General features: G+C 37.6%; 1 protein-coding gene across 2 annotated transcripts in view; it reads right to left on the minus strand.

The window, feature by feature from the left end:
- PolQ (DNA polymerase theta) overlaps positions 1-20348 on the minus strand; it is an 86195-nt gene extending 65847 nt beyond the window's left edge. The window contains exons 1-8 of one of the 2 annotated variants that reach the window (XM_083123968.1): positions 20201-20348; positions 15423-16124; positions 12989-13100; positions 11196-11311; positions 10452-10576; positions 6240-6368; positions 4235-4436; positions 3564-3696 (exon numbers count right to left, since the gene is read on the minus strand). In XM_083123968.1, coding sequence (XP_082980094.1) covers positions 3564-3696; positions 4235-4436; positions 6240-6368; positions 10452-10576; positions 11196-11311; positions 12989-13100; positions 15423-15971 — 1366 coding nt within the window. In that variant the 5' untranslated portion in view covers positions 15972-16124; positions 20201-20348. Of the gene's footprint in view, positions 1-3563; positions 3697-4234; positions 4437-6239; positions 6369-10451; positions 10577-11195; positions 11312-12988; positions 13101-15422; positions 16125-20144 lie in introns of both variants that reach the window. The other variant, XM_083123969.1, reaches the window with a different exon arrangement.
- Positions 20349-20606: the final 258 nt, after the last annotated feature.

Consider the following 20606-nt stretch of genomic DNA (forward strand, 5'->3'; position numbering starts at 1 on the left):
TTTGTCAAATTGTGTGGGATCCAACAAGAACATACCTTTCTCACAGCTAAATGATCATGTAATATTTTATATATGCTGGTGGAACTAATGCCTATGGTTGCCTCAATCTCACAGTATGTCACGTGACGATCTTGCAGTATTAGGTTTTGCACAGCATCAATGTTTTCTTGAACAACAACTGATTTTGGACGACCTTCGCAAATCTCGTCGGTGAGCGAATGGCGGCCACGATTAAATTCGTTATACCAGCGTTTCACAGTGGCAAAGGATGGGGCTTCATCGCCAAATGTGGAAGTAAGTTGATCGATGCACTCTTGTCTTGATAATCCACGTCGAAAATCGTAAAAAATCATCGCACGAAAATGTTCACGAGTTAATTCCATTTTATTGTTGTCGCGCAATCTCCAAGGCAACATAAACAATACAAATGAAGCTATTGACAAAACATTTGAAGTACCTTATGGTCAATAATGCCAGACGATTCCGTGCAAACGTCAAATCGCGCCTAACTTCAATCAGTGTTGCCAAGGCTCAAAATATAAATAGTGACCCTCGTACACTTTCAAACATATATTTTAGATTTTTCGTATTGTCCCCTGTTCGTGAGAAAAAAATTAGTTGCCATGACTTATGACTTAACCCACGTACTTATTTCTTATTAATTTTGGTGACTCCAAACCACCATTCATAAAAAAGACTGATAGTTTTGGATTGAGCGACAATCTATAAACTGCTAGTTACACAAATTGTGGTAGATTTACAGTAGATCATAGTTGGTGTACTCATTTTCAGGTTGGTTCACTAGATGTCACTTGTGGTGTTGTTCCCTCTTGTTACTCATGTTTCAGGGCGGGTGATATTTTTTTTTAATGAAATTTAATAATTTTGGTGGCTACTGCTACCATCCTGTTGGAAACTACAAGTTGCTTTACAAGCTCGCCAAGCAACACTACAACAAGTTCCCATGAGGATGGTAGCAGTGGACTCCGAAATTAATACAACTTTGGAACAACCAGTCTCCTGAATAACTGAGTACAGTAAAATCTCGTTAATCTGGACCCTGATAAGCCGGACTTCGCTAAATCTGGACAGGCAAAAAAAAAAAAAGAATGCAAAGTTTTTAAATGTGGTTAGAAGTTAACAAGAGAACTTCCCAAAGAAAGGGCAGTCAACCACTGATGAAATTCTGTTTCCCGCAGACTTTGTACTGTACTGTGTAGTGTATTTAGGCCTATGCCCTTTAAATACACGATAATAAACGTGTTTTGTTGCTATAAACGGAGTTTTAATGCACTTTCTACTGTTCTTTTAGGTTATTTCAGTTAATCCAGACTTTCGTTAAACAGGTCAACTTATCTCCCCCATTAGTCCGGATTAACGAGGTTTTACTGTACTTCATTTTAGAATAAAAATGTTTTGTTATAATACGGAAACTTAAGCAAAAGATTCAGGCTTGACCAGGACTCAAACTGGGCCTTGGGTATTGAGTGTCACTGCTCTACTAACTGAGCCAGAGATCCAGGTTCAACTCGTCAAGTCTGCATTTTTCATAGTGGGAAAAGAGAAGCTTGGTGCAGGGAACAAGTGCAAATTAACCTAAAAATATTTCACTTCCGGATACTAGCATCAAACTTTGCGAGTTGACTAAATGCATATTAAAGACTATAAATTAGCAGGGAAACAACCTTAGAAATGATTACATCACGTGCAGTGTCATCGTCAAAATGGCTGCCCAGAAGAAGTTGAATATCTCAGAAATTACTAAACGGATTGTAATGAAACAAGTCTCATTTTAAAGAATACTTTTTATCTAAAACAAAGTTTATTACACATTTTGTTGTAAATTCAATAGTTTCTTAATAAAGTTCGAATTATGAGATTTTTCTATTTTTCTAGTATTCCTTTGGTTTGACTTTTGTTAATTAGCATTGCTTGACCCATCTTGACATGCTCTTAACTTACATGCTGGCTGGCACACTCACACCACGTCACTGCCAAGGTCATGTGTCTGCGGTGAGGGGTCACGTGGCCAGGAGGTACCCATGCAACGCTATCTACATCTTTGTTGATATATATGTATATTTATATATATATATAAATATATATAGAGGATAAAAGGAAGGAGGGCCACAAAGGCTAAATAAAAAGTGAAAGAGGAGAGGAAACACTCACCGGACATAGAAAAAATTTGAATTTTCGTGATGGTATGTCACATCTTCAGGAGTAGAGGGACATTGTATAACTAAGTGACTAGAGGGAAGAGTAAGCATGACCTGCAGTGTTGCCAGGTCCCGAAGGAAAAAGAAAGTGTTGACAGTACCAGAAAAAAAAATATATGGTTCTTTCGCCTGGCTTGTCGAAAACTGTGAGTGGTGGGAGGGGGGGGTTGGTTGGGAAAAGGTGGTGGTGAGGGTGAGGATAGGGGATGAGGCGCATTACTGGGTGGCCTTGTTCAGGACTGGAGGTGTGGTTGCATTCATGGTCGATATGTAGGCCCTCTCCCATCTTCTACGTATTGAGGTGTTGGTGGATTGGGGCAAGGAGTGGACGATCGCTACCTGGAAGCAGTCATTAAAAGGAATATTGTGGTGATTGGTGAGAGTGGCAACAGCAAAGTCCAGGTTTTGGGTAGAGGAGCGGTGGTTGTTAATGCGGAGGTTCAGGGCTGTGGATGTTTCCCCCAGGTAGAAGCTCCCACAGATGTTGCACGTGAGGATATAAATTAGGTTAGAGCTGTTGCAGGTTCCTTTGGGGTAGAGGGTGAATTTGCCGGTGGCAGTGTGGATCTGGAGGGTGCGGGAAGTGACAAATATGGGGCAGGTTTTGCACCTTGGGCGGTTGCATTTGTGGGCAGGTGCGAGTTGATTGTGAGTAGGTGGATTGTGGTGGACCAGGATGTTTTGGAGATTGGGAGGGCGTTTGAAGACAACTCTGGGCTTGTCGGGGAAGATATTTCTGGTGTCAGGATCACTGTGCAGGATGGGAAGGAGGGAACGTAGTGTGTGTCTCATTTTGTTGAGGTGGGGGTGATGTTGGGTGACAAGTGCAGGGGGATTGGTGGCAGGTTTCTTGGTGGGAGTGTATGAAGCAGCTCGGGATATTTGTTTGGTGACCAGGGTGGAAGGATATCCACGGTTGGTCAATCCCCGTGTTGCAGTCTGTTAAAATTCATAAAAATATGATATACCTTCCCAATAATTACTTAAAACATTAAATGGTTGCTATACACACAGATTCTTTGACATCTTTCTATGTATAGTAATCTAAATCTAAATCAATTTACATAGGTCATTACAACAAACGAACTCTAAGTTTAACATTTCTGTCTCTTTGTTGCATGGAATAATTATATTTCACTTTCATTTTAGCAGAATATCCACTTTGCTACAGTAATAATAAACCTGCTACTGTTAATGTAAATTGTACATTTAGGCTGAAACTTCATTTGTTAATACTGTTAATAAATGCATAAAAAGTTTCAGAACAAAAATTAACCACTGCAAGTACACTTCATTTTGTATTATTGTAACATTAATAATACTCAAGCAGATTCCTGAACTTACCTATGCTGCAAAATTCCTTGGATATAATTTCAGCAAGCTTCTCGCATCGAGTTTTTGATGGGCAAAATATTAAAATCGAATGACCTTGTGTAATTGTTTCCAAGCATATGTAGACCACATGATCAGCATCCGCCTGCATGGTTAAATTATTTATTATTTTTGTCTAACTGTCCAGTTTACCATTGGGTATAGCAGAAATATTTTGGAACAGATGAATGAAATTACTTAGAATTAAAAACTTATGGCAAAAACAGAAAGTACAAGCACATTTGAAACAGACAAGCACCAGAATAAACATGAATTAATGCAATTAAATAAATATGATACTAATGATGGGATACATTCTCTTGAGATATCAATCAGTTCAGTTCTGGACAGGCTACTGGGTTTTTTAGTGCTAAAATCGCTCTCATCTTGGGGGAAACAAAGTGCTGAGATAAAAGTCAACCTGGTTTGTACATATTATAATTATCACCAACCATGCTAAATTCAAATCAAGCCCTACAATAGAGTTCTGATTCTGATTTTTCAGTGAATGACTGGCTCTATATCTGTCACTATATCTTTGAAGAAGTAATTCTAAAAATTCAGTCCCAGTGTCACTGTAAAATACTACAAGAATGAATTTAACACAAGTTTTATCTCTAGGATTATGATTCTTTTTCTCCTACCTTTATTTTAATTTCTGGCTGAATATCATAGACCTTTTTCATATCAACATCATACACAGATGCATCTACTTTCACATATTCTTTTAATGGCACGGGACGAAATGAGGTTTTATAAAGATCTGCATGGAGCCAGTCAGCTAGGAGATTCAAGTTTGGCAGTGTTGCAGACATACCAATGATCTGTATTTGCACCTTCTCTTCCCTAAAACATATAATTATGAAATTAAAACTGTAGTACTTAAGTACAGTTCACATAAAAGAAATTGTCAATTTAAATCCATATGTTTTAGTAATATACACTGCTCAGAAGAGAAGTCAATAATATTTGTTCTCCTGTGTTGTTACTGAGATTATAAGGGATTCATTTCTCTGTGTGATTTCCTTCCTTCTATAATAATAACCCGTAAGCCTCACTCCTACCTGCCGAGGTGGGTGATCATCCAAACAGTTATGGGGTGACATGTGGTCAGCATGACGAACCCCCCATCATTGTGGTAGGTTTATATGACTGTGTTATGCTACTCATTCGTAGTTCCCCAATTTCCTCCGGTGTGTGGACATCGTTCCAATACACTGGATAAAATTTCAGAAGGAGACTGTGAGCATTCCATAGTTGGAGACCAAAGCATGATGCCTTAGACTGCACGGCCATGGTGCGGGACTTTCCTTCTACAATTTCACTAAATTTTTCACTTATGGTTCTTTCAGTTCCTTACAGAAATGATTCCTTTCTTTTTTTACATTCTTTTGAACAGTGCATTTAATTGTAAATACAGGGTGTGACAATATATATCTACCACTTTCAAAGGTGGGATTTCCCTACGGCCCCGCAGTAGGGATGAAATCCAGCATGCTAGGTAAAAGCATGAGGGATGCTATTTCTGTAGCAATGGAGCGTTGGACCCTGAACACCCTGTTTTTGTGGTAGAGGCGCATTTTAAAAGTAATGCACGGTACATTGTATGGTAGCAGCACAGCACACACTGACTGCCTGCAATTTCTTTCTCTGGGGGTACCTCAAAAGCCGAGTTTTTGAACATGTATCCCTAACTTAGAGACCTTGATGAGAAGAAGTAGGGAAGAAGTGCAGTCAATTCCACTCAATGCTGGTGTCTGTAATCAATAATTTTCTTCGTCGACTCCATGAGTGTAAGCACAATACGGAATGAGGGGGGTACTTACCTGATATGAATTTCAAAATATATGATGTAGTAAACAGTGTTGTGTTATTGTCTTACAAATGGCATTATGTTATCTATCAATTACCACTATCTTGCTTTACATTAGCTGTATTATGTTACTACAGGGAACATATTAAAATGGTAGATATATATTGCCGGACCCTATATTTGGTGAAGAAAAAAAGCTGGCTCCAACAGGACTTACATCAGGATCTCTGAAATAGTGTGCAATTGCTCTACCACCAAGCTAACAAGCCAGCCTATACTTCACCTCATTTTTCAATCCTGCTGCAATACCTGTGCACAGAAATACTACAAGGCATCTGAAAAGCCTTGCACCACAGACCAAATTACATTATCTGTTCCACACAAATCTGTAGGCAGAATCAGTTTGTTGAGCACACGGAGAACATAATCTGGAGCTATGGCATAGCATTTGTCCTCGATCATGGTGCAGAAGTAGACCATTATCACAAAACTTCACACTTTACTGGAATTTTAGATACCCAACATCCAAATGGATTCAAGGGCCTATTCAACGGGTCCTCTGTGACCAATCCAGAAACATAGTATCCCACTAGTCTAACAAAATAACTTTGTTAAAGTGACCATTTTGCAAATGATGCGTGACTTTTCAGACTCCCTTCACAATAAACCTTGTTCCATTGAATTCTTGGCAACGACGTTGGTTGGAATGTTTCAGTATGAAATTGAATTCTTCATTCAATTTCTACAACTGAACGTCTACAGAATTTTATGGAACATGTTTTGTACTTTGTTGTTCACAATCAATTAAATATTAGAGAAAGGTAAAGCAATCTTACTTCAGACACATATACTGGATTTTTGTCAGCAGCAATTCCAGAAGGTACCCACGATGAGGATCACCCAATAAATGAAGTTCATCAACCACAACAACACCAAGCTGATTCAGACATCCTTCTTCCATTAACCTGTAAGTACTCAATGTTTCAATAGTGAAATGCCTTTCCCAGAGTGAAAATATTTCCATGCATAACAGTAATTCACTCCAGTACACATATATGTTATTAATACATTATAAATGGTAATCAACTAACAAATCTACCTCTGACACACTGACCTATTATGATGAAATTAACATGAGTTTGCCTTGTTAATTCACCATTTAAAAAAAAATATATACACCATGTGGCCACTGAATTATGACCACCACTGTGCGCAATGAAAGTCATTTGTTGACGTCGTGTTTGGCGAGAGGATGCTGCTAGCCAATGTGTTGTTCAGAAATACTGTATCACGAGCAGAGGCGAGGCATCCAGTCATCGGGAGATGCGACGATGACCAAGCAAAATAATAAAAATATTGCATTTTATACATTTTAGAGAAGCAGTAAAAATAATAAGTCAGAATACTCAAATATTTGTGCGAAATAAGCCAAGTGACAGCATGAAACAGTTAGAAATATGCAAGAGATTTGCTAATCTAAGCGCATCGAAATGAGGCCCCAGTACTACCCCTCGCGCCGAACCCACCCACCAAGTTTCCTATTGAAGGCAATGGTGTTCATCAGCCCAGCTCATCGCAGAATGGTGTGAATCTCTCTGGTCCGAGAACAGCCGAACGCTTCCGAACAAGCAGACAGGTCCAACGACCTGTACTTTACCCCACTCTTGAAGGTCTGGGTCATAACAGGCCCTTTTTTCAGCCCCCATCCACAGGTTTACAGCCACGGCAGGGTTTGTCTGCAGTCATCAAGATTCTTCAGAGTGTCCAGTGGCATGCTCAAGGAGGGGTGGTGAGAATCATAATTCTGCTTAGGCTCAATATTCTTTGAAAAAAAAAAACTAGAAAGAAAAGGAAGGAAGAGATGGCAAAATGAGGACTTCAGGAATGACTACTAAAAAATACACATTAACCCCCCCCCCCCTCTGTGAAAATCCTGGGCACACCACTCGAATGTCTGCTATATCCACTGCACACATTGAACGATATGAATCTGCTTTTCATTATCAAAACAACAATTGGCTGCAAACCATAAAGGTTCTTCTTATCTTTAAACGCTACAATTGAGGTGTTTGCATTTCAGTTTCCATCATATTTAATAATTCTCGTCGTATGGGATAGAATTATGTGTCTTTTGTAGTCGTAAGGTCTGTGGTATGAGCTTTTACATTGAATTGGCAGCGACCTTGGCGTTTATCGCAGAGAAATATTATGCCCCCCCCCCCCTTCTCCGTTGAAAAATCGACCCTGACGTTTGGCAAATCTTGCGATGACTACGTAAAGATGTCACGCTTCGCCACTGATCACGAGTTCAATAAGTAGTGTGGTTCGAAATGGGGAAATGGAAGAACCTGACAGAGTTTGCCAAAGGTCAGATCTTCGGGGCTAGAAGATGCACCCATTTCCCAAACTGCTGCTATGGAGGGGTGTTCAAGATTGGCATCAACACGGTCAAATGGAGTCCCAGTGGCAGAACTCTATGGGGCAGCAGAAGATTGATGCTAGAGGTGAGCAGAGGATACAACAGCTCATCCAAGCCAACAGACGCACCACAGTGCAACACTGACACCTGAATACAACACAAATCAACCAGAGACAGTATCTACCAGGACTATTCGTCACACACTGTCACATATGGGGTACGCCAGCAGATGACCCCATCGCCACCCACTTCTGACACGAGAGCATAAACGCATGTGGTGCAAAGAACATACAAATTGGGCCATGGAAGACTGGAAGAAGGTGTATTGGTCCGACGAGTCTAGATTTTTAGTACATTCCATGGATGGTCGTGTGAGAGTTTGGCGTAAACAACATGAAAGTGTTCTTCAATCGTGCAGGTCGCTGGAGGAATATTCACATGGCAAAAACTTGGACCGTTGCACTGTGTAGTCATATCATCATCTCCTTGCAGACACAGTACATCCCACTATGTTGCATACTTTCCCTGATGGTTCGGACGATAATGAAACATGTCATCGGGCACGCGTGGTTCAGGATTGGTTTGAGGAACGCTCATCTGACTTCCAACACATGGTATGACCTCCGAATTCGCCGATTAAAATCCGATAGAACATATTTGGGATTATATCGAGTGACACATTAGATGCTAGGAGACATCAATCACGTCAATCCCAGACTCAGCATGGCTATCAATACCTGTGGACTAGTCCAGACATATTGTGGAATCCATGCCATGTAGGATATCTGCTGTCATAAAAGCAAAAGATGGTCCAACACACTACTAGGTGGGTGGTCATAATTCAGTGGCCACACAGTGTATATTGCAAAGGTTTTTGATTGATTGATTTGGTGTTTTAAGTCCACTTTATGCACAGTAAGGCTAATCGGGACTGGACCTACAGTTTAAAGTAGGATCCGAACCACTTGTGCCTCCACCGGGTATCGAACCCAGGACTCCTTGATTACAATGTTAAAATCTTAAATATTAGGGTATCATATCTATGACAAAAAACATAATAATACAAAAGTAATTAAAAAAGGGGGAGTTGCATCTATGCATATAGAGATCATAAACTTGGTACTCTTAATATATATATTAATTAAGTATAATGAGTGAAGTTAGAGATGATGAAGTATAATGAGTGTAGTTAGAGAAGAGGCTCCTGTCTAACTTCACTTATTATACTTCATCAATATATTCATGATGGATGTGGTAAACGTGGTTTAAAATTACTTACATTAAATTTAGAAAATTTCGCACTTCCGCACTGCACAATTTGCACCCTTTTGTGAATGAAGACAGTTGATCTTCGAAATTAATAGGATTTAACCCTTTCAAGGCAGATGATGAATTATTCGTCATGCATGGAAATTCCCCAAGGACTGGGCTCATTTTAAGCAAAATGTAACATGTTGGAAAATGTTTTGTTTAAAAAAAAAAAGTTGTAATAACACAATAAATGCCAATGGGGGCTCGTTTTATTCAGAATTTCCAAAGCTTTCGCTCGGTAAGGTAAAAATGTCGATGTGAACCCATTTTTGGAAGCAACAGACAGAGGAATTTCAATTTTTTTTTATTATTATTATTAAAAGTTTGGCTAGCTCCCATCCGGTAGCACTCATCAATCTGGGCAAACCACCACTTGTCGCTGATTGCCCCAAGTTATGTGATGGCGAATACATAGTATCAAAAAGATAATACAAATAGATTTTTTTTTAAAAAAGAAGAAAACTCAAGGTCAAGGAGAATGTTTATCACAACTGACTGGAAACTCCATCAGAAATTTGCCCATCGATCTGAACTGACAGCTTGAAATGGAGTAGGATTGTTCGCAAGGGCATGTACTCTTACACCTGGCTGTCCAGAGAAAGGAAGAACACCCCCCCCCCCCCTCCTTTCACTTCTTCCCACTGCACTGCACTCGCATCACCACTATCTTCATTCTCCTCTAATTCTTCTTCATCTTCCCCCTTCCTCTTCCGGTTCTTCTCGTTCATCATCTGGCACACCCTGTATATCATCTTCTGAACCACCCTGTATATCTTCAACTTCTGTTTCATCCCCCGTGTCAAACCCCTCCTCCAACAAGTCACGAATTTCTCCTGGCCGAAGAGATACCATTACAAAAGACTCATTCTTCTCATGACAAGGTTTCAAAAGCACTCACGTTCATAGCCCGATAACAAGAGAATGATTTGTGCAGCCAAACACGTGGGCTCAGTGGGTTTTTTTATTTGGTTTCCTGTTTATTGAACATTTATTACGAAGATATGTGTTTGCCGAAATATTTGTCAACCGTCCTTCAGTTACTTTTGTCATCTGGAGGATCCGCCTCGAAAGGGTTAACCATTAAATTGTGCAATGCGGAACTGCAAAATTTTCTAAATTTCACGTAAGTAATTCATCAATATAGTATATATATGCACAAATTAGCAAAATTTATAATATAGGCTATTATAATGTTATGTATTTAGAGCAAAACTCTGATGTAGGTGCAGTGTAATACTTTATATTAACTTTTATAAATACACCCCATAGTGGTATCAACATGTCCAACAATACTAGCTACTGAGTAGCACTTACTAACCTGTTAACTAAACTATTAGCTTTCTCAATAGTGCAAACTGCAATGTGAACACTTTTGAAACCTCCAGGTGGTGCATGACCACCCATAAAACCTTCAACCCGAATGTTTGTACTTTTTGTAAGATTCTGGAAAACAGAACAAATGGAATTAAGTATGTGTGAAAAAGCATATCTAGAATTATTTTAATAATAAAATCATGCAAGTGTGCACATGCTCATGCTCTCTCTATCTGAATTGGTTGGTACATCCAATAGTCTTTTCTGTCTGTTACACCTGGATAATTGCAATGATGAGGGAACATCCACAAAGGAAAATCTATTCTTAGGTCAGGACCTGAATCTGAAACCTCCATATCATATGTCATATGCAACAAAGGTGGCAGGAAAGAAATTTAAAATAATTTTATCAACACAGTATCTCTATAAATAGTCTCTGATTGAATACCTAATTATGGCCTCTTTTAAAATGTTTATAAAGATATATTTTGTGTGTCCTAAACATGAGGTTTGCCTTCCTAACAGTCAACTGCTTCATAGATTAATTAAGGAGGAAAATGGGTCATTCAAATTCTTCATAAATCCCTAACGTTTACAGAACTATTGTGAGATAAAAAAAAATACATAGTGATAAATTAAAGCTTGATGCAATATCAGTTTTAGAAAATACAAAGAATAATATGGAAAGTGAATCCATGGTGGAATAAATCCAGCAAAACTGAATAGAAGTTTTGTGGTTAATACTTACCTGGAGATAGAACATTTTCTCTCTAACCACAGATACAAAAGGTAGAATGATGATTGCTTTCTTTTTGTTCTCAAGCACTGATTTAATAGTAAGGATTTCCGCCACAAGTGTTTTACCTGGTAAATAATATAGAAATTCACATTAAGCCACAGTCACACATTTCAAGTTTGTTCTTCACAAAAGTTTGGAGCCTCTTCGTCATTTGATAAAACAGTCGAAGTTAAATTACACTTTAATTTTGATTATGTAAATACAGTTTTTTAATTAATCAAGTACAGCATCATAAAGAAAATCTATGAGTACAGGAAGTTTCAAAATTCAATAATTGTGCAGCCAACATGGCCATATCTACAGGGAAATCTGAAAACAGTGAAAATTGAAGTTTGTTTTAAGTCAACACTAGGCTCATCAGGACTCAAACCTCATGCTCCTTGATTACAAGGTGATGAGTTACCACAATGCCATCTGAGAAGCCCAAACATGAAAAACTGAAGCTTAGCAAACTAAAAAAGAAACAATTTCATGACACAAGGTTGCCTGGTGGGTTTATGTTTGGTGATGCAGGATCACCCCACTGACTTCCATCACAGCTTTTATCTGACTCTTTACATGTACAGGAGAGAAAGTAAAGCGAAGAAATACTGTGCGCCCATTTCCTTGCAATGCCGAGAGATCGGGAGAAGTGTGGCGGGCGGTGCTAGCGGAGATGCCAACATTTTCGACCAGTAACATCACGCTTATTTTTATGGACATTACTTTAGCATAGAGATATTTATATTAATATTGCAAAATAAATACTAACCTGTGTTATAAGAATTGTTCAAAGTGATGTCCACCTACATTCACACACATTCCTGTCATTGTTTGATGAAATTTTGATTCACACACAAAAGTCCGTCGTTTTTGCTTAGGGGTTCTAAAATTTAATGATTCAGTTTCTCGTAATTTAAGGACAAGATGTCTAACCGTCTGTCTACCTGGAGGTGAAACGCCAGGGAATTTCTGTGCAAATTGCCTACACACGTCTCGACATGAGTCTGTTTTCACGTAAGTGTCATACATAAAAATTCTTTGCTCTAACGTGAAATTTGAGACTGGCATTCAATCGCCTCACTTACACACAACACACACACACACTGCAATTATACAAAGAACTAACACGGCAACTAACCAAAAACCTCACTCTTTCACACAGTACGAAATTAACATGCTCTTGGTTCAAGATCTGTTCCTCACTCCATTTGCAGCTCTGTCCAGGGCACCTGTAGTCGCGAAGGAAAGAACAACTCAAGCTCAGAGCTTTCAGATTGCAAACAATGCTCATGAAAACCATTGACTTTTAACGGTTTAGTCTGCAATGTAATCTTGATACAGTGTTGCACATTCAAAGCCTCCAAACGATTCCGAGTGAAGCAAAACACATTCGAGGGTAAACTTAAGCAGGACGTTACTGGTCGAAAATGTTTGCATCTCCACTAGTGCCACCCGCCACACTTCTCCCGATCTCTCGGCCTCACAAGGAAATGGATGCAAGGTAACTAAATTTAACAAAAACATAAATCAATTGGAAGTTTAGCCAGGATCCAAACACACTTTATGTTGTTATTCCATGCAATGTAAAAAACATATTTTTCTCACATGGTAATCATTGTGTGATTGCAAAACATAGGATGTCTGTTTCAATAAGCGTTCAATAGTATGTAAAAGAAAATGTGTTTCTTCTACTGACCATACAGAAGATATAATTATAAAAATCCAAACATAAAATGATTGAATTTGTTAATGGAACTCACCTGCTGATGTTGGAGCAGAATAGACTAGGTTGCCACCACTTAACACTCTTTCATTCATAAGACATTCCATCTGCCATTTAAACATTGATGTTATGCCCTTATCCTTGTATGCCTACAAAAAGAAAAGAAAAAACTCTACATTATACATGTTTTAAACTAGCATAAACAAATCTTAGCAGTTTGCTTTAAACTAGTATAAACAAATCTACATTATCTTAGCAGTTTGTATTATAGGTCTTCTCTACTCTTACGGTGGTCGGTCCCTATGCTGGCAAGGGAAGTGGGGAGCGGCGAATATGCCGCAGACCAGACAACAGCAGTGGTGCCGAGAGTTACAACATGGCAGGAAGAAGTACTACATGAACCTCGTTCTACACGCTGCTGTGTTTCTTTTACCACTGGATTGGTCGCTTCTCCGCTCTCCACTTCCCTTCCCAGCATGAGGGCCGACCACCTTAAGAGTAGAAAAGACCTATATAAATATATTTTACACAGGAGACTAATTGTTCAACTCGGATAATAGTAGAGGTCTAAACATAAAATTTATTACAAATTGCATACAAAATGTTAAATTCTGATAGTATTATCAATTGAAACCAATACTGAAAGGGCCTACTTGAGAATTTTTAAGAATTTAAATTGTTCAGAATGATAATACATAAGTATTCCATTGCAACTGTGCCACATCAATCTACCAATTTTGCTTTAAAGTATGCAAAGATTCACATGTGAGATAATGAGAATGTTTAAACATATGCCATATAATTACAAAATTCATATTTTCCCTACTGATGTGATGGAGTTAGTAATTTATAGATAATAATTTTGGAACAGATTCTGATATTCATGGTTATTTAATACAAACATGATGTCATTACCATTATGTCAAAAATAAAAATGCTATAAAAATTATAATTATGTATTGTAAGCATCTTTGGAGTTTTAAACTGGTACAGAAGCACTTATTCATATACATACCAAAAATTAACATGTTTCAGATCTGAATTTATCACTTAGAGCTTTAAAAATCACACATGTTCCTTTCATGAGAATGAACGCTAAACTGTCAGAAAAAGTTTTAAGAAATATATTTTCCTCCATTAAACTGTCGAACATAAGACATTTATGATGGATGCAATAAGAAATTTAGTACTGGAATAGATTTAAAAATCTGATTTTTTACAGATTCTAATATACCAATTTCAGCCAATATTCATGTATTGGAAATAGTTTCATTTTCCTCACAGAACTGGCAGAGAAATAAAAATATGTGCATTTTGGAATCATTTTCAGGAGAGTTGGACTCGACAAAAGCGCCACCAGGCAATAACAGAATTACACTACAAAATATATATTAATAATATGTGCAATCTTTAGTTATATAGTATAAATTAGGGATGGACAGATGTGAGATTTTTGCTGATACCAATATAGAACAGATTTAAATTTACAGACCCATTAAATGCTATAAATTACGAATGTTCTTGTAGAATATCAATGACTCATGAACCTCCGTGATTAATACATGTATCGAAGTGATTGCAATGAGTTCTGCTTTGAAAATCAAACTGCACATTTATACATTTAATTTACAAAATAGAGCACATAAATAATATGTTTATGCACATACAAATAACAACAAAATAGCAGAAATTTGAACTACTGTAAATTACATACATATTAGCTGATACTGACATGGTACTGATTAATATGTACCGTTCCCAGTAAAAATGTAGTACCCTTGACAATCTGTACCCCCTAGGGAAAGTGAAATATTTTGCATGGTCTATGAAGATTATGTTCTTTATGAGCATTTTCTGTTGTTTTTACCTTCCCGAGATGTGACGGTTGTTTGATTTGGTGTTTTAAGTCCACTTTATGCACAGAAAGGCTAATCGGGACTGGACCTACCGTTTAAAGTGGGATCCGAACCACTATGTACCTCCACCGGGTATCGAACCCGGGATCCCTTGATTACAAGGCTGCACCATCGGGGAGGTCTCAGAGATGTGTTATTGTAAAAAAAAGTACGTCTGTTACCCTAACATGAAGCAGAACAGCCTGAAGGCAAAGCAAGTGAATATAGCACCCAAGACGACATTCCATGACAGCAGCCATAATTTCACGTCGTTAGATTACGAGTGTTAGGTTCGGAATTGATAGCAATTCCAGCACATTCTTCCCTATTTTAGTGAGCATGCAAACAGTTTTTACTAATAAAAAACTGTGAAAGTACTCAGAGATTTTAGTTACACGGGTCATATTTTGGGATCAAATATCTCCGTTATTTGTGTTTTCCAAATGCTGGAGCCAATTTTATATTACATAAAACATCAAAATCTGTTGATAAAAAAATATTCAACATGATTCTCGATGGGTTACAGTGGGGAACGGCCCCATAAATGTTTTAGGCAGGTAAACACGTATACTGTACCTTCAACACAGATGTTGGAAGACCCCATGAATCTAACTGAAGTCTCTGCTGCGTAGTTAGGATAGTTTCATTAACACTACTGCTTCGGTTAGAATGACGTGAGACATCTAATACTGCACTCCTTGAATTCCTTTCTTCTTCAACAGGAGAGCAACTGTCAAGTTTTGCTATATATGAATCGTTGCCACTTGTAATTCCTGATATTATTTTCTTTCTGGAGGACAGCTTGTCAATTTGATCACTGTTTTTAGAACAATTTGATAGACTTAAAATTTTGGAAATTTCATTGTAATTTGTTTTTGGTGATTTCGAAGACCTTAGAATCCTTTTCTCATTATTTTTTATGTTACTTTTCCCTCTACATTTAGGACTGGCTAAATCATCCACATGCTTAGTGTTAGTAACTGACCCAATAGTCTCTTTCTCTAGGCATTCTAAGGCCTTTAATGTACTTTCTCCAAAACACGTTTCTTCATTATAATAGTCCATTAGTTTTGAAGTACACTCTAGAAGCAAGTTTTCAGATTCAATTATATTCTTCTTCATCATACAATAAATATAAACAAACTATGCAATACTCAATAAATATAGTTTCAACCATGGTTTCATATTTCTTCACTTTTCTATTCTTCCCACGATTTGATGTCCTCTAAATTGAACCCAAATGAATGTACGACTCATACTCTAATGCTGAAGAATATCCTGAAATTAGCAATAAACAACTTAAATTAACACTTTCTAAAGTAACCAGACATGTTAAACTTGGAAATATATTTGCACATGTGCATAACACAATTATATTCTTCTGAATGTTTATTTTTGGAGATGGTTCTATTAATTTCAATGGCCTCTGCCACTACAGTGTGCACGTGGTGTAAACATTTTCCAAATTACAGTTTTGAAAAAAACACAAAGCAAGCTCAATTCACTAAAAATAAATATTCAAGACTCCATAATTTTAATTTGGCACCCATCATATGAATATTTACTTTGAGTGGTAAGGAAGTTATGAATTACAGAATGCATTTAAAATGTATATACAATTAACTGGTATGGCTCCAAATTATTTTGTTAGGTTAGGTGGTCTTAGCATTAAAATAACATCCCTAAATGCATCTGATCTCCTGATCTGTAGCAATCAACCCCTTCAAGCCTAGCATGAAAATCTACCGAACTATGCACCTGAGATGACCATAAAAAAGAATGGGTGACCTCTATAAAGCATAGATGCCAGCGAGAGCTACTTTTCAAATTACAATTTCTCCAGTAAATAATACTTAGTGAAGGTTTCAACTGTGCTAATTATGGTACTACTTTACTATACCGGAGACACCTATCAATGATTTATTTCGCAATTTTTTACATTGCCAATGTACTATTCTGCATTGCGGAACATTTCTTTAGGTGAAATAATGAATTTCTAATGAAAATAATGTCTATTTCTTACATTAACGAGAACTTATTGTTGTTCCTTAGTTTTTGGTATATCTGATTGTTACCCCACGTACCATCACGGGGATGAGGTATGCCTACTAGGTTAGGTTAGGCCTGTTAGGTTAGGTTCCATTAGCACGCCTTTCGTTCAATTTAGCATACACGGACAACATCGGCTTGTAGCAGAAGCAATAGCACGAAGTGTGCTCTCGTGCAGAAAGCAAGTGGCGGCATCAGCAATAGCGCGTCGGAAATATATTTTCGTAGAAAACCACATGCATTCGCATTAAAATGGATCAAAACTACATTCCCGAACATCAACAATGCTACAGAAAATGATTTGCATAAGTACTTTCTCCTGTAAATTTGAAGAAATCCGTCTCCGGTATAGTAAAGTGTTACCAATTATTTTCTCCAAGCTTTGAACTTCCTTCCACAATCATTTCCAATATTCTAAAGCACTTCCCACTACTCTTATAAACCTTGCAAAAAATCAATAAACATTCGGAACATTACCATCCATTGGAAATGGGGCAAATTAAATCCTTGCAGGAAATACATATTATTTATGTATTTTATGGAACGACTGAAGATGACCGGACCCCTCTCCGATTTTCTTCATATTTGGCATACTCAGGAATTGAGGCCTCTTAATCACGAATCTGAAGTTAAAAGTTGTCGGAAACGTCTAGAAATTGCAGAATAAGCTAAAATAAGGCGTTAGTTTTCGGAATGGAAACCGTCGATTTTCGCGAAATTTTTTGTTTCACAAGCAAATATATATATTCCTGATACTACCACGAAACCAAATTTTAACTATGTTTGCCTAACCTAACCACATGTCAATGGTTCGTGGGGCTAGCGTCAATGGTTCGCAATTATTTTTAAATTTCTAGATCCTGATACTACCACGACACGGAATTTAACTATGTTTGCCTAACCTAACCACACGTCAATGGTTCGTGGGGCTAGCAAATGGTTTGTAGGGCTAGCATCAATGGTTCGTAATTATTTTGCATTTTCTAGACGTTTCCGACAAATTTTAACTTCAGATTCGTCATTAGCAGGCCTCAATTAGTAAGTATGCCAAATATGAAGAAAATAGGAGAGGAGTCCGGTCATCTTCAGTCATACCTATTTTACATATTATTTCACAGGGTATAGTGGTTCTATGCGAGTTGTTGAATTATTTTACTTCACTTTGGCCTAATCAAGAATATGAAGATGAATGATAATAAGGTGAAGTGATGAAAGGTCAAACCCACACAGAGAATTATAATGATTGTGGCTCCAGCTGCCAGGGCGTCACTAATCTGTAAGAATGCAGCCCAGCGTGTACTACACGGGGTAACACTTTACTATACCGGAGACAGATTACTTCAAATTTACAGGAGAAAGTACTTACGCAAATCATTTTCTGTAGCGTTGTTGATGTTCGGGAATGTAGTTTTGATCAATTTTAATGTGAATGCATGTGGTTTTCTACATAAATTTATTTCCGACGTGCTATTGCTGCTGCCGCCATTTGCTTTCTGCACGAGAGCACAATACGCTCTTGTATTGTCCGTATATGCTAAATTGAATGAAAGGAGTGCTAATGGAACCTAACCTAACAGGCCTAACCTAACCTAATAGGCATACCTCGTCCCCGTGATGGCTATCGTGAATTTTTGGGATAATGTCAATGGTTTTTGGGGCTACCCATGGATGGTTTGTGGGAAATAAGGAACAACAGTAAGTACTCGTTAATAAAAGAAATAGACATTATTTTCGTTAGAAATTCATTATTTCACCTAAAGAAATGTTCCGCAATGCAGAATAGTATGTTAGCAATGTAAAAAATTGCGAAATAAATCATTGATAGGTGTCTCCAGTATAGTAAAGTAGTACCCTACATGGCATAGAGGTATAGTGAGGAATACGGTACTTGTTTACTATCCTTCGGACACATTTATTTATTTTTACAGAAGAAACTACTTACCGTAATAAGTTCCTGTAGCATTGTCGAACATCGGGAAGGTGTTTTGTGTGATGTGGGAATGTTTCATAGCTGAAATTCATGTTGTTCGTTGAAAATTAATTCTCCGACGGAGAATAGCTAGCCCCACGAACCATTCGCATGTGGACAGGTTAGTTCTGTTAGGTTAGGAAACATAGTTAAAATTTGGTGTTGTGTTAGTATCAGGATCTAGAAATTGGAAATAATTGCGAACCATTGGCGCTAGCCCCACGAACCATTGGCGGTAGCCCCACAAGTCATTGGCGCGTGGTTAGGTTAGGAAACATAGTTAAAATTTGGTGTCGTGTTAGTATCAGGATCTAGAAATTGGAAATAATTGCAAACTATTGGCACTAGCCCCACGAACCATTGGCACGTGGTTAGGTTAGTTCGTCTCAGGCAAGCGAAAAGGCCTATCAGAAAGACGTACTGGTAATGTGAAAAATTGCAATTAATTTCATCAAAACAACGTTGATACACCTTCAGGAATGTTCCGCGAAGCAGATACGTAAGTACGATTGTCAAAAATTGACGAAACGAAAAAATTAGAGGTGTACGAAGGATAGTAAATTTTTACCATAATTTCTAACGACTATTCCTGTATGAATATTTCCTATATATATTGTGGGAACGAGTTTACAATACCGGACCACTCTCCAATTTCTATGAAATTTCGCCTACTCACTAACTGTGAACTCCTAATCACGAATCTGCATGTAATAATTGGCGGTCAAGTATGGAAATCAAGAAAGAAACGAAATAAACGATGTTTTCTTAACGTAACGTAACCCTACCATAAGAACAATAGCTCCACGGAAGATGCCATTTTCCCAACGAAGAAATCAACAGGCAAGACAAGGTATAGTTCTCTTAGCTAAAATATTAATTTTTCTTTGTATTTATGCTAATGGAACCTAACCTAACAGGCCTAACCTAACCTCGTAGGCATTCCTCGTCTGACGTCAGCAAGATTGTTGTGCGTAAAGGAAGACCATTAACAAATTGCGAAAGAAAGATGGTTCCGAATTGCTGTGTATAGACAATCACCCTGGTAAATCGCAAGGTTATTTTACAAGTTCTACACGTAAATGTACAATTTTAACAAGTGACCGCCAAATATGAACTACAGATACGTCATCAGGACACCGAAATTAGTAAGTAGGCGAAAATTTATAGAAATTGGAGAGTGGTCCGGTATTGTAAACTCATGCCATGTATTGAAGTACAATGGTCGTTCATAAAACCGTACATTTCTGCAATAGTATTCATAAAATATTTACAAATCTTACAAATAAATGTTAGGTGAAACTTCAGCGGCTAAGTTGTATTTACTCGTCTGACTTACATGGTAAGTTATCATCAAATATGAAAAGTGTTATCTAGCACTGATGTATTTTACTAGCGAATTAATAAACATGATACCCAATTTGGTAAATTTCTCGTCAGAATTTGACATAACAAATTGTAAAGTAACATAAATCAAATAAATTAAATACCCGGTGTCGGATATTATTCAATATTGCCGCAACGTGAACACGAAAGGAACTAAGATTTTCACCTTTAATTTTAACATGTAAGCATAAGCAGTAAGTACAATGTCGTAATTATAATGACATTACTTAAAACGTAAACCGAATGAAAAATATTAAATATAAAAAGATAAATGTTTAATATAAGGCCGAGTCTGCTTTAATAATAATTCGAGTGCAAAGAATATTGTGCAGTGCAGTGAAGAGAACACACTATTATTT

Source organism: Lepisma saccharinum, chromosome 6 (assembly GCF_977018435.1).
Source record: "Lepisma saccharinum chromosome 6, izLepSacc3.1, whole genome shotgun sequence".
Classification (NCBI taxonomy): Eukaryota; Metazoa; Arthropoda; class Insecta; order Zygentoma; family Lepismatidae; genus Lepisma; species Lepisma saccharinum.